At 36.3% G+C, this 15,844-nt stretch overlaps 1 protein-coding gene across 2 annotated transcripts; it reads right to left on the reverse strand.

The window, feature by feature from the left end:
• Positions 1–4,070: 4,070 nt before the first annotated feature.
• On the reverse strand, positions 4,071–7,349 carry LOC110850263. 2 transcript variants are annotated; one of them, XR_004835033.1, is made up of 5 exons: positions 7,008–7,349; positions 5,786–5,866; positions 5,636–5,730; positions 4,768–5,541; positions 4,071–4,690 (listed from the first exon to the last, which is right to left on the reverse strand). XR_004835033.1 is itself a non-coding variant. In XM_022097718.2 (4 exons), exons 1-4 carry the CDS (start codon positions 7,077–7,079, stop codon positions 5,391–5,393), a joined length of 399 nt encoding a protein of 132 aa, XP_021953410.1. In that variant the 5' UTR covers positions 7,080–7,349; the 3' UTR covers positions 4,071–5,390. The 2 variants fall into 2 exon arrangements, 1 of the variants encoding a protein (XP_021953410.1); XM_022097718.2 differs by having other exon boundaries at positions 4,071–5,541.
• Positions 7,350–15,844: the final 8,495 nt, after the last annotated feature.

The following is a 15,844-nucleotide window of genomic DNA, read 5'->3' on the forward strand; positions in this document are numbered from 1 at the left end:
AATATTGCAGAACCCATAAAACTTCAATTAACCAACTACCTCGCCTACATCGAAGCTAAGCACGATCCACCCATCATATTTTTGGGTAAGGTAAGTGAGCTATGCACATCAAGAAACGCCCGATGACCTTGAACAGATCAGTGTGACATTTATTCCGAAAGCAGGAAATTATATGTCACACGGAAAATGTTGCACAATTTCTCCGGAAAACTTTCCACTGGGTGCATACCTGTTCAAAAGAAATTTACTCACTCAAAATTCACTCACTCTGAGTTTTGAGTTGAGCCATTCACTCAAAATTCATTCACTCCATTTTTCTGAATGACTCACTCACTTTTATTCACTCATTTTCTGCACATTCACCACTCATTGAATGAATTTATTCATTCGCCCCATGTATTAAGCATGGAGCGAAAAGTGAAGGAGTGAAAAACTTGGTCCTTCATGCTTTATTCGGCAGGAGTGAAGAAATATTCACTCACTCTTCACTCACTTCGACTTGGTGCAGCGAGTTCTTCACTCACCACTCACTCATTGAGTGAATTATTCCTTCACTCTCTCTTCATTTCGCCTTCTTGGAGTGAGTGTGAACAGGTATGACTGGGTGCCGTTAATTTATGGGACTCAGGCCTCACGGCCAGTTTGTACGAGAGGATGGGACATATGTAAGTCGGCTGGAGAGGATTTCTACCAGCGATTATTGGCCGGATATAGATTGCAGTAAGGGTTTCCTTGCATGGCAAGTTGAAGTAGCAATGAGCGGTTTTATATACGATTTTCAGAATCGCGTCACAACTGACCTAAATAAATGCATAAATGTGTAACTAAATATGTACGGCAAATAATACGTACGTTGTTAAAATTTGTACATACCATTTAGAATTAAATAGGTAAATAGATAGGTTCAAATTATGGAGAAGGAATGGCAAATCCTGTCTCTCCTAATGGGGTATTCATCATATATAGATATGTATGTAAATGCACACACTCTTAAAAATCCGGTAGAGTCACATATGTACTCCGCTGTGGTAAAGATTTGGTAATGATTGGTTACTGCCTACGTATTAATTCAACACACGCCAGTAAGGATTTCATTGCCATTCTATTACTAAGCGGCAATGATTGTTATTACCAGCCCGGTAGAGTCACATATGTACTCCACTCGGTAATTATTTATTACAATTTTCTTAAGAGTGCACATACATAATGATGATCAATTCCCACTACTAGATTGGTAAATTGTCAAAGAAACGTCTCAGGACTTTATTTTGAGGAGATAAAAATACATACGTATGTAGAAATGCAGTAGAAAATGTAAGTGTCGCTCTTATTTAAAAAACATTGTGTAGCCCACTTACATATTTACATAAGTCGTAACTACGTAGACATGTTCGCATCATATTCTATCTACATATTTACTAAACAGTAATTTATGAAATTTCAAATTATTTAAAAATTGGCAGTTTTTTAAGTAAAATAAATATGTAATGCAATCTCATGCCACATTTTTCATAAAAGTTATCAAAGTGACATTAACCACCACAAAGTACGTTAACAATGGATTCATTGATTCTAAATGTGCAATTTTATAACCATTGCATCGTAAATAGCAGTATGGATTTGATCTTCATAAATAGACACAGCATGGTATACAAACAGACATAAGGACATGACTTGTTCCTCACTGAAGGTACATAAAGTCACACCTTACCATAGGCAATCCTGTTTACGTTACATACATACCTGCATGCATGCATGTAACTTACATCAGAGTTGTATTCATTACTTGAAAATGTAATTCAATTACTAATTACCAATTACTTGCACATGTAATTAAATTCTAATTACTCATTACTCATTAAATGGGTCAAGTAATTCAAGTTTAATTACAATTTTAATTACTTGAGAATTTTGTAATTAACTTTTCATTACTAATTACCTACAAATGTAATCGATTACTAATTACAATTTTAATTACATTTAAGAGAATTTTTTACAACAAACGATAAATTGTAATTTATATAAAAGTTGAGATCTAAGTAAACAACGAGTGCGAAGAGCAGGTCTAACAAAACTGCCATCAAAATCCGTGAAATCCGCTCAGTAGCTAATTTTTATGGAGTGTGAAAGGTGGCAGCTCGGATGGTATGTAATTGATTACTTGAGATGTAATCGATTACAATTTTTACATTACAATTACTATCGTAATTAAAATCTAATTACTCATTACATTTCATATGCTACAAGTAATTAAGCTTAATTACTCATTATTCATTACTTGGAAACGTGTAATTAAATTTAATTACTCATTACTAATTACTCGAGAATGTGTAATTAACTAGTAATTGATTACTTGAAGTAATCGATTACACAACTCTGACTTACATGCATAAATACGTTTACAGTAAACGTATGTATTTATGCATGTATGCACATACATACATACGTTACCTAATCATCATCCTTTCTGTATATGTACAAACAAGACAATAGTGCAAAACAAGTAAAGTAACATCAACCTGCGTCACTTTTAACTGGTAGTGACGGATTACGTTATTACAACGAATATGGAAACATGATATTCTCAAAGATTTGCATAGTTTACTGGTTAGTTGAGGTACATATGTAAATAGCTATTGATTGCGGAAGAATTGCTATCTTTGCAAATCCCATCCATCTCTGTATCATTTCAGTTGAAGCACCAATAGATAAACATTACATAGACTTTATAGAAATCTCGCAAAATTTTGTCACGAAGAAAATCAGGTAATTTACTTACATTCTTCATTCAGCTGTATCTTTAATTTAAAAAGCATAGTTGGTTGCACATATTCTTAACTATGCGGTAGTTCATGTACATATTTACAAATAGAAATTGCTGATAACTATCCAAATACTCGTACATTGCGAAAGTATAGACATTTAATTTAGTCATGTCAAATTTGAATTAAAATTTAATAACGTTACAAATTCTTTGAATTTCAGACAAAAAAAATGAGAAACTTTCTCCTTGTCCTAATCGCCTTGGTAATTTCCGCCTCTGAAGGGCGTCGCTTCCTTAACCTTAAGTCGCGTAACTGTCTCGACAGCATTCAGGACGGACACACTTCTCTGGTCAATTGTACCGGTGAAAATTCTCAAAACTGGGAGCATCACCCCACCAACAAAACCATCGTTAATGTTGCGACGGGGAAATGTCTGGACACGAAAGACAACAAAGTCGTCGCCATTGGTTGTAATATATTGAAGAATCCCCTTGGAGATTCTCATCAGGAATGGAGAATCACAAAAACACTCGGCGTCATTCATTTAGAAACGGATCAATGCTTGGAAGACAAAAATGATGGCGATGTGTATTTATTGAAATGTAGTGGGAGCTGGTATCAAAAGTGGCAGAGTTAAATAATATGAACAAAGACAGTAAGATTAAGGGTTTATGTCGCGGTGGATAAATATTGTACATTCATTACATTATTTGACAAGGACATAGATACCAAAAACTTGAAATGAATGTACTCTGGATTATATATATTTATGTACATATTTATATATGTAGTTAGCCTTGGTATGTACATATGCTGTCGTTGTTGTGTTTAGTTCAAATACAATACAACTATTAAGGACAATTTTTGTTTTTAATTGTTTTTATTAATTACACTCTTAAAAATCCGGTAGCGTCACATATACTTATACACCGCTGTGGTAATGATTTGGTTACTGCCTTCGTTTTGATTCGATACTTGCCAGTAAGTATTTCATTCCCATTTCGTTACTCAGCGGTAATGATCTTTATTACCAACCCGGTAGAGTCACATATGTACTCCACATTGTTATTCAGTACATCATTTATTATTTTTTATTGTACATACACAAGTTTTCATAATTTTCATACAAGAGGCAATTGCCTCTTGTCGCGACCATCGTGTCGCCTCAGATTTCCAAGACCTTATGCAACTTCGTGATCCCTTATGCACTTTTGTCGCACAAGATAGAAATTAAACCCACATTATCGTCGCACATGGAATAGAACTTAATAGAAATAATGAAAATAATATGTCCAACTTTTCCCCTTCAACGATTAAAACCTCATCAGGCGTATAATTGTCGGCGGATTAACAGGTAAATTTTCTCGCAGTCTTGGTCATATAAGTACATAAAAATATATACTTATTTTTTATAACAATATTTTTGGAGTTTGAAAGATACAACTCATAAAATCAAAGTAAACCCTTTGTTGTAATTTTTATTTGTAAGTACATATTAAATTTAAGATGCTAAATAAATATTTACGTGGCAAATTTCAGAAAAATATCATTTAAATGAAAAAAAATCTGTGTATTTTATAATTAATATAAATACGTACATATGCACCTAATAAAAATATTTCTCGACAAGCCCTTCTCCCATTTCAATTGCATTATCAAGGGTTTCAAAGGAAAGCAGCGTCGTGGCATAGTAGAGTCCACCGATTCCTTGGAGAGCGTCGAATTCTTTGTAAAATCCATTCCGCAATGATTGGCCAGTCACGTGGGGGAAATATTCTGTCGCCAGGGTAAAAAGGGTTTGTGCAAAGGTGATGGATTTTTTTCAGGGTGGCGTTTAATTTTGCCGTCATAATTTGGATATCCTTCTCCTCAGCGGGAGCATCGTAGTGACCGTATATCCAGGTGTAGCCGAGGTAGCAAACCTCCTTTTTTGAAAAAATTATGAATTATGAACTTTTTCCTTATATTTGGATTTACCCCAAAATAAACTCGTCTAACCAACCAAATATACGTCACAAGACGTTTTGAAGCCGGGCAATTTGGAGAGATGAATTTCACTAAACTTGTTATTACTTCCACAGCAGGAGATTCCACGTGGAATATTTAATCCGTAAATATTCTGAAACATGTTTCCTTCTGACAGACACGATGAAATGATACCTAAATTCTCAATGGAATCAAGTGGACCCGGTGTAAAGAATTGTTGGATCCCCTGATTTCAATGAATCTATCGGACTTGGAAGCACACATATTTTCTAATCTGTTGTTGTTACCCGAAACTAAAATGCCAGTATCGATAAATTCCAGACCATTCAAAACATTGTGATCTCCACTTAGCAAAAAAGAAGTCATACCTTTCGCACGAATTTAATGTTGAAAATATCTGCGTCGTACCTGATCAAATGATAGAACGTTATCTGTTTAAGTGAATAGCAACGTGCTGGCCCTTGATGCATTGATAAGCGATATGACCTACTCTCTTCTACGCGCATTTGTTTACACACAATAAGGAAGTGACCAATAAATAAATAACCCCAATACCATTTTCGTAAACACTAACATGCAACTGTTTGTCTTTAGTAAACTTATTTATCTAATCGTGACAGGCCAAGTTTGACATCCACTTCAAACCCTCAACATTGAAACGTTTTCCTTTACTTGATTTGCAACTTCAATCTGCATCTTAGTTATTGTCTCGTCCAAAGTAACTATTTTATCAGCGATATTTTGAGACTTGGCTTCTTCCCGATAGATTTTGTCCTCAAGTTTGTCATTCCTGTTGGAAAATTTGAAAATTAGTAGAAGATACTATCAAGCAATTAATATGCAAATTTGATTATTTTTGAATAACAGATAATCTAGAAACTAACCCTTTTTCTGTTCCCAATCGAGCTCTTATTGTTTCAATGTTCTCATCAATCGCTTCCATCCGCCGGGTTAAGTCGTCTCGTTGTTTCTCCAAGTTCTTTAATATGATATAAATTCAAAAATATCGAATTTGGAGATAAGAACAGACTTACGGAAATTTTACTTTCTCGAGACTCATAATTCTGGGATGAATGTGAGTAACGGGTCCTTCGATTTCTTAGAAAATGTTCCACCTTAAATTTACGAAGATAATTTACTTTAGTGGATATTTTGGAGTATCCACTCCCCACTTGATAGCAGATAGCTCTCCTGGTTTTGAAGGGGGTACTACGTGTGAAATAATGCGACACCGCACTCACAAATTAACAATGCAATGTCAGCTTTTATTCACCACTTTTCTCCTTCTCGTACATATGTATTCTTGGGCAACGTCGCGTTGGCAGTTCTGACGTCATTTGGCTCCTCCCATCATATACGTATAATTTGAGTGTAGTACCACCACCACCACTCAATAATTTAATGTTCGGATTGAACACAGGCTGCTGCATCCTCCACATGCACATAACACTGCGGAATATATATGATCCATCTTTCTCCCCCATTCAACCATTACTGTAATCCTCCCGGCTAATAAGATTCATTCTGAGAGTCAAAACTCGAGTCACACTTTGTATTTTCACTGCATTTCCCTAAAATCGCCTCTGGCCAAGTTACATACATTAAGCAACACCCTTGTGTCATGTCAGTCAATAATTAACTCAATTCTTCAGATCGGAATATTGGATTTTGGCGTTCAAGTTTTACCTTCGTTATTTAAATCGTATAAAATTCTGCAATTAATTATGTTTTGTTTTTCATTCGAACGCAAAAAATGTAGTCACATAAATTGGAATATTCAGTTAAAAAGTTAGGAATCAACCAAAATTTAATATTGAAGAATTTGCTTCTATTTAAAATAATGAGTGTAAAACTTGCACGCCAAGATGCTACTTTCAGATCCGAAGAATTGATTTAATTCTTAAATGGTGGTGGTGGCACTACACTGCAATCATACGTACCTAGTAAGAGGGGCAAAATGACGTCAGAACTGCCAACGCGGCGTGGCCGGAGAATATGTATGTACTTTCTTACTACTACTTATTTCTGGTCGGACTCCGACTTATTACTTATTTTGCCCGAAATCTCGACTTATGCACTGGTCGAGTCCTCGCTGCAGAGTTCCGATCTGCCTCACTACCAGATGAAGTGCGTCAAACTGCTTACCTGACCGACTACATGGGGCGACGTGAAGGACGCACAACATTGCATGCAAAACTCTTTTATATTATGCAAAGGAATGCAATATTTATTTATATCTCTTCGTATGTAACTTACTGCAACAAAAGCTCCTACTTCTACCAACAAAGCTCCTAACGAGATTAATCCACTTGCTACTATTTGGGCCATGATTTTTTCCTAATCTAATTATTTGTTTTTGTTAAAATGCTGTGAATTATATAGAAATTGTATATATGAAATTGTGGGGTTTGAAGTGTGGCTGATTTGGAATGTGTGGAAATGTGTGGAAGATTTGCTTGAAAATTTTGCGAGCTAAGGATCTCAATGTTTTGCCTTTCCGTTTCGGGGGGAGAGTGAGCTGTGGAAGTATTACAAATACACAAGTAAACGTTGATAAGTTTAACGGACCAGTAAATACCCTCAAATTCGTACAAACAGTGAACTGTGGTGGTATCTTCGCATATTTATATATTTTTGTAAATTTCAGCATCTTTGTTTAGCATAGATTGCAGACTTATTTTTCAGAAAGTCGACTATACACCTATCATAAATTGTAAATATGTAAGGCGTATTTATTTAACGGCGATTTCGTGTTGAGGATTTCCTGGAAATTATCAAATCCAACCTGAATGTATAAATATTTACCAGTGATAAATCAGTGTCTTTACAATATTTGTGTGCAAGGCAAAAATAATTCGACGAGTTTCATGATAAGTCGATCGATCAGATTATGATGACCAATTTTGTTGATACAATCGCGTAGAAATGTAAATTCGCTCAGCTTCAAGTACATAATGGAGAGATGCACCATCATGTTTAAATATTGCTTATTCCATTGATTTGAGTATGTTATTAAATATTTATTGTGTTAAATTGTGTTAAATTGTGTTATTTAATATTGTGGAAATACATGTACGATTTGAAGAAAACTTATCCGAAATACACTTAAAATACTATCACCTTTGCACATTTGGCACATTTGTTGGCTAGTCACCCCTCCTTTTTGGCTAATCACCTCACTCTTGGCATACATCTCATTTTCAGCGATATAGTGTCTCAATCTTGACAAAGTGATTGCGTCGTAACAGACAAATGAGGTGAAGACTCCAAAAAATTCTGGAGTGGGTACCAGTCATAAACAATGAAATAAATAAAAATAAGTAACTATACTATAAAATATATGTAATTACTGGACATGCATATTTGAAATGCTGAGGTAGAATTTAATATCTGTGAGTTCATCCCTAGCCAATGGGCTTTACCCTGGTTTCATTGGGCTTTCATTCATATTTGGTAAAATAACACTTACAAGGGATACTACCGAGGTGTGAAACGGGTTAGGGGTCGACACCTATACCAAAATGAGCATAAGGCATGACTTTGGCGGTGAACTGAATGAATTTCTGGGTAAAATTATCTTTTCGTTAAGTTGTTACGACTTTTGCGAAGAGCGAGTGACGATGGAGTCCATCGAGTTACAAGTGGACTTTGCCTTCACTCTTCTTCCGCACAAATATAGTTCATCATGCGCTGGAGGTAAATAAGATATTTAGAAGAGCCTCTCTCTTTTTAGTAACTTCAAGTGCAATCAAATTTTAGAGGAAATGATTTCTGTTTGTTGAAATATTTTAATCCTGTAGAACTAGTAGAATTGTTTCACATACTTTTCTGCAGTTACAGATAAATATCGTGCACACGTACATAATTATAAAGTTAATTTTGATCTCAAAAATCTTAAAAACCGTGAAATCAATGAAAACAGTTACCCAAAATCTACTCTATCCTCCCAAACCATGGAATATGCCTACTCGAAACTTGTACATGTTCCACCAAAAACCTCATTTCACAATCCCCTCCCTGGAAAACACTCCCATTTCCCAGATGAAAACTACCACCGGTAAAATCAGAAAAATCCCACAAGTCGCAAAAGGCATTTTCATCACGTGCAAGCTAACCTCTTGCGCCTCTGCCCACACTGGTTTTTCTCGCCTCGAAGCAAGCATCAAACGCGCAAAATGGTTGACAGGCGGCTCATAATCACTAATTCCATCCAAAGCCTCCAGCTGGGCGCCCGCATCTGCCAAAATCCTCCATCTTTCATACAATCCGGACTCAACTAAGGCTCCCAACCCGTAGGAAAGTACGTCATAAAAGAAATTGGTGGTCGCAATCCACGGCACTCTAGCCACGAACGACGTCTCCTCCCTGCTCTTTATGACGACCGAGGTTTTAGAAAAGTACTTCATTGACTCAATAAACGAGTCGAGATCTCCAGCATTGTTTAAAATTACGAATCTTGACGGCATCCTGATACTCCGGTTACCACCCACCCGCACAGGTTTCCCCAGCGAAACGTTTCTCGCCAGTTCCGACTCGTCTCCTAATAACATTTGAAATCTGCCTTTAATTATCCTAAGCATACTCAAGTACTCATCGGTACTTGACGAGATGCTCAGGTTTTCTGGTAGCAAATCATTCATTATTCCAACCAGCGGGAATACCGTGAGTCTTCCGATTTCTTGTTTCGTGCTGGTCACTATTGCAAGGCCTTCTCCCACAATTTCCCTCAATGTTAAGGGTACGATCGGTATTGGGGACGTGGTAACATACGAGTACAACGCCCCCTTGTAGAACACTCCACAGAAGAAGGACAAACTCAGCCAGAGGGGAAATAAGACAGCTATTTTATTCCTTTGCCCTAAAATATTCAGCTCGATGGAGTCAGATTGTTCCAAAAATGCCGACGTGGCCCAAAACCAGTACATATCCTTTGTATTTTTGCCCCTAGAAAATGCGCCCAGTAACGTTGCGACACTGCATAAAACTGTGACGGCTAGAAACCAAGTGATCCCATCAAACGGCATGAATACCGCGGTCAGATCCATCTCACTCAAGTCTGTAACCACAGCGAATCGAAACGGTTCAATCTTAACCCCTTGAACGATCCACGCAAAAAAGCCAGAGCCTTCCCCCGCTATTAGTTTGTTTAACTCCCTTCCAGCCACAATGTGGCTGATCACGTTTCCATAAACAGCAGGGGAGAATGGGTTGGTAGTGAAGTTGAATTTCTGTGCAAGTAGTATTTTAACGCAGTTGTCGGGCTGAAGGTGTGCAAGGTTGTGGGTGCTCAATGAGGAACAAATTTCTTGATGACTTGGATCCATTTCTATATTAACCTGGTTCCCTTGAAGGTTCCTATTCTTTCGGAACCATTTTTTCCAAATGTCCGCTAAGGACATTGTGTCCTGGAAGTTAATTCGTTCTTGCATTCCGGAGCCCGACCCACATGCTAGACACGGCAGGAAACAGTGGTCACCCAGAGTTGGGGAAGACGAAAAAATCAGGAAGGTGGCCGTCATCCTGACGAACATGTCGTTCAGTGGGGGGAGCCTGTTATACTCGTCATATTGAAGCAGGACAAATCCCGGCGATGCCATTTTGCGGGAGCCGACAAGCATGATGTACGCCATGGTAAAACGGATTGGTTTGAAAGCCCATTGAGTGTAAAGGACAAGGGCGGTGCATGAATTATGTTTTGATGGGGAATTTCGCAACCCACGAACTGCGCTGTATTTCGGCGTGTTGCTTGCACCGAATACGTGATCTATTAATACCGCCTGTCCGATGGGTGGCTGTCCAATGGATGGATGGTCAACCTGCGGCTGAACGAATGACAGGAACGGGCGGAGATCTTTCTTAAAATCACTCAAAATTGAAAATGTGCATCCGTCAAAACTAGACGGCAGTTGGATTGCGTGTTGACTGAAGATGTAGGGTAATTGAAAGTTTGAAAAAACTGCAGCAAAAATTTTAATTTCTAATATTAAATTTGAATTGGTAGGCATTTTGGGAATAAAAGCTTAAACAAGAAAAGTGCAATATGTACGAAATTTTCATACAAAAGTGCAACTGAGTTTCATAAAATTAAATTATGCTCGTGAGGCGTAGTACAGAGTACAGTTGGTTTACTTATATTTGTAGTATGCAATTCCACTCGTATTAAACTTGAATGTGTATGCATTCAATAAGGAGGGCCAACTCTGAATGTCGTTATTCGTATGTACTAATATATTTATTTTGTTTACTTTGTTATATTTAACAATTCAGAATTTAAAGTACGTTATTGTTACGTACAAGTATTAGTATCCTATTAGTTTTGCCCTATATTGCATGTATACAATTCCGTGCTAAACTTTTCCTAATGAGCTTACATAACTGAATGAATTACAGGTAGTTTTATTCGTCTTTTCAAGTGCTTATTTTTGTTCGCATAAGTATCTTAGAGTTTTTTTCTAATTCCATAAGTATGTACACGTATGGCATGCTTTTTTAAACAAGTTTTAACTTTGCATGTGTTTCTTATAGCGAACTGGGACTTCTTTTAACGCACATACCATAGTGATCATTGATGCCTGCAGTTTTCATATAAACGTCGTTTATAAATACAATGTAATTTGCTTGTAACATACACTATATCAAATTCAAATTCGGAAAAACTGGTTTGGGATATATTCAGAACGTAAGATGATTCGAAGCTAATTTTTCTAGTATTTACACGCTACGTATTTGGATTAATGTTTGTAAAATTTCAGAAAAACAGGTTTCGTGGAACGAGCTACCAAAAATTTCAAACATTAACAAGATAGACTTTAATGCCAAATAATTATTCGGAAATCGCAGTTTTGCAATATTATTATTTAACATACTCAGGTTTTTTCAACAAATGATGGAATTTGTCTGTGGAATGACTCCACACCAAATATTTGAACAAAATTTTATGCGATTTCCGTAACTCGATTTACATCCCAACTTTTCGTTGTGACGAATTTGAGGCGCATCCAACATACCAGTCATAATCGACTCAATTTTCGTATCATAAGCTACATATGCATATATGTATGTGTGTAAGTGTATATCTACACACTTTCAAATTTTTCCGGCGTCTCTCCTCATTTGCATATTTTGACGCATTCGTGGGAGACATAGTGTTTACTAAACAGGGAAATCCCGTATCGCCGAATATGGGTATAGTGAGATTTATGCAAATGAGTAGACATGCCTACAAAATTCGGAGTATGTATAATGTGTAAACTAGGATAAGCGACATTAAATTATGTTACGAAAGTACGAAATTTGCATACTTTACATATTTACATAATTTGCTTCAGAAAAAATTTAAATATTCATATACACGTAACCAGTACTGCCAGGTATATACTTCACTTTTCACTTAGAGTGAACCCTATCTCTCTATGGTAACTATTAGCATTGGAGGATAGGCTTCACTCTAAGTGAAAAGTGAAGTATAAACCTGGCATACGTAACCATTAATACAGCACTTCAGCATTAATACATACATATGCTTGTCCCAAGTCTAGCATATTTATTCGAATTCATTATTGACGACTTGTTCTTCTACGAATTATTTATTGTACTTACGTAGATGGTTTTGTAACCATACTTCTAAAAATAAAATTCTGTTGAGTTTTTCAACAAGCATCAGTAATGTTGCCCAGCTCAACTCATAAATGTTTTCCAACTAAATTGGTTTCATGGACAAGATTACGTTATTATGCACCTAAATGCATATGGAAAACAATTTGTTTTTCTTCTGCAAATTTATTTATATCTGTTCAGGTAGGGTGGCTGAACATTAATCAATTAAGAACCATCTTTATAAAAAATTGTTTGAAAATTACACGCGGTTTTCGAAATATGATTTACATGATTTTTTGTCAGTCACCAGCGACGCATTTATTTTTCATAGTGTACACTGTTGTGCTCAGTCGGTGCAACTAACCGTCGAACCCGTAACACGCTATAAACGCTTCGAGGTGTGAAGAATTGGAGTTTACCTTATTAATCAACTTCTAGATGCAAGTTTAAATACGGGTGTGAACAACTTTATTTACTTTACTTTGACACCCCAACAAACAATATACAAGCATTAGAAATGATCCAAAAAGGGTATACAATATGATCTAAATAGATATAACGAGTGATCTTAAACGATAATTAACATTGCTTACTGACTCCGGGACTACAATTTTGGTGCGCTCTAGTGCGCTTCTGGGGCTCTCTGGTGCGAGCCTACTTACTATGTTTAACTACTAGAAACTTACATACAATTATTCTTAACACTAGGGACGACCCTGTTCTGTTGTGTTTAAACTTGTTTAAACAACAAACATACTCAAACTGTCAGGGAAGAGCTCTCCCCATTCTGTTGTATTGTGTTTAAACTTGTTTAAACACAAAACAGACTCAAAACTGTCACTACACTCTATTGCAACAAAACGAAACCAAACACAACAAAACAAAAAACTAGTTCAAACAGTCAGGGTGGGCCCGTACACAGTCTGTTGTGTTCTGTTTAAACTTGTTTAAACCGTAAACATATTCAAACAGTAGGGGTGGACCTGTACACGGTCGGTTTAAACTTGTTTAAACTAAACACAACCCACAATCAAACTAACTTACAATATTCCTAACTTAATAGTGAAAGTCTAAGTCTTGCAAAAGTTTACGCCCTGCTGGGATTCGAACCCACGACCTCCTGCTATAAGTCAGGCGCTCTAACCCTTGAGCTAGAACTACAACTAAAATTTACTTTATACTTTACGTACTTATATGATGAACCCATATCAACTAACTATATTAAACTAACCCGCGGATTCAACATACACAATTAATTTTAGCAATGTTGAATGATACAATCCTAGTTTAACAAATTTTCCACGCTGTTTGAATGCCTTATTAAATTTTTGAGTTTAATTTTAATTCATACAGCATAAAAATTGACAAGATTTAAAAATTTAAATATCAAATACTTTATATTATCCGTTTGATATTTCAATTATCACAAACGCAATATTTCAGAAAGCAAATATTTTATGTTGTATTGTTTCTATTTAACAATGACAAGCTTCGACAGGATACGAAGCATATAAAAACTTATGGGACGAATTCTCTCTGCTTTTATATTTCACTTCAATTCCACACTTGCGTACTTGAAGAATGGGGAAATACCTGCTCTCCTTTGTGGCATGCCTTGTCTGCCTCATCATAGAAAGTTACACTGTTCCACAAAAGTTACTTGATACTACTTTCACGCTGGGATTTGAAATCCAGTAATTATTTTTATATCAATACATACCTAGAATTTTATAAAAATAAACAACATGCACATATTTGCGCCCATTGCAGAATTTTGTAATGCATGAAATTAATTCTATTTCTCTCTATTCCCCAAAGTGACGCCCCAGACACCGACGAAGGGAAATTTAGTAAGGACGAAGTTAAATTTATCTACAGAAAACACTATAAATAAATTTGAGTTAAATGTACTCAACATGCATAAAATATACTCAAATTTCAATCTTCTTCATCGAACACGTTCAAATTTGACGCAATGGTTTATCTCCCTTTTGCAGGTTTTATCCTTAAAGTTTATGCTGCCGGTATATATCCGACCAGGCAGTTTTATTTCTACATTTTTTAACTACAAAATAACAAAGTTATGCATAACTTGTTTAATACTTGGTCAGGTCTCCTCTATTAGCAATTACAGCCTACAGTCGCCTTGGCATTGAATGTACAAAGTTTTGAGGCATTTCCTGGTCAATATTGTTCCAAATCTCCAAAATTTGGTTTCTTATTTCCTGTTTGTTGGAAACTGGGGTTTTTCTGATTTCTCTCTTGATGAAATCATAGAGATGTTCTATCGGGGACAGAGAAACACATTCTAGCTTCTTAATCTTATTTTCTTTAAAAAAAACTCTGACGCAGCCTTTGATGTATACTTGTGATCCGAATCTTGCTGGAATAATAAATCGACGTCCTATTTCAAAGATTCCAACAAGTTTCGGATGAGAATATCTCGATATGAGTTGCCCTTCATAATTCCGTCCATAAATTCCGAATTTCAAACCCATTTGGCACCAAAGCAAGCCCACACCACAACTGACCCTCCTGCATGTTTTACGGTAGGGAGAAGATTTTTTGTTTTGAGTGCTTCTCCCTTCTTCCTCCACACCTTCTTGTGTCCGTCTGAACCAAATAGGTTAACCTTAGTTTCGTCGGACCAAATTATTGAATCCCAGAAGGATAAAATCTTCGAAACGTAGTTGAGAGCATATTGTAATCGTTTGCATTGATTCTTCATACTGATGTAAGGCTTCTTCAGGGGTGTTCGGGCGTGGAATTCATTTTTATTCAAAATCTTTCTGATCGTGTGTGGTCCGACTTTCTTTCCCATTGTGTTTTTCACCACAACCGATAATTGGGGCGCTGTATAAAGGGTTGACCTTGACAAGTCGCACCACCCGTCCTTTTTCTCCCTTAGTTAGAATTGGTTTAGGTTCTCTACCTTTCCTGTTCTCAACATATCCGGTTGTTTTTAACCTTTGGATAGTGTCGTGGACAGTAGTCTTCGGAATTTTTAAATTTGCAGAAACCTGTCTGTCCGACATTTTACAGTTTTCGTCCCCTATCCATCTTTGAATAATTAAGTCCCGGACAGCAATCGGAACTTCCGCTTTCTTTTTCCCCATCATATTTTTCTGCAAATAAAATATTGAAACAATAAGAAAAATGTTCAGTAAGTAAATTGAAACAGAACTTATCTCAACAAAATGGCTTAAATAAAAATTCGTGGAAGTGGTCGGATACTTTTTCTGGGGCATTTTTGTCGGGCTGTCGTATTTAGTAAGTTCCCCTCAAAATATTTTTTTTTCATTAAACCAGACTTAATGTTACATTAAAGCAGGGTATTCATACCCCGGGTTTTACTGGGTTGGGGTTTTTGGGTTTTACTGGGTTTTACTCGGGTTTTACTGGGTTTTACTGAAAATTTAGTGAAGTAAGTCAAGTAAAACAATTTTTAAAGTTGTATTTCATCTATTTGTTCATTATTTCACAATAAAATGCAAACT

The sequence above is a fragment of the Folsomia candida genome, unplaced genomic scaffold (assembly GCF_002217175.1).
Source record: "Folsomia candida strain VU population unplaced genomic scaffold, ASM221717v1 Fcan01_Sc005, whole genome shotgun sequence".
Classification (NCBI taxonomy): Eukaryota; Metazoa; Arthropoda; class Collembola; order Entomobryomorpha; family Isotomidae; genus Folsomia; species Folsomia candida.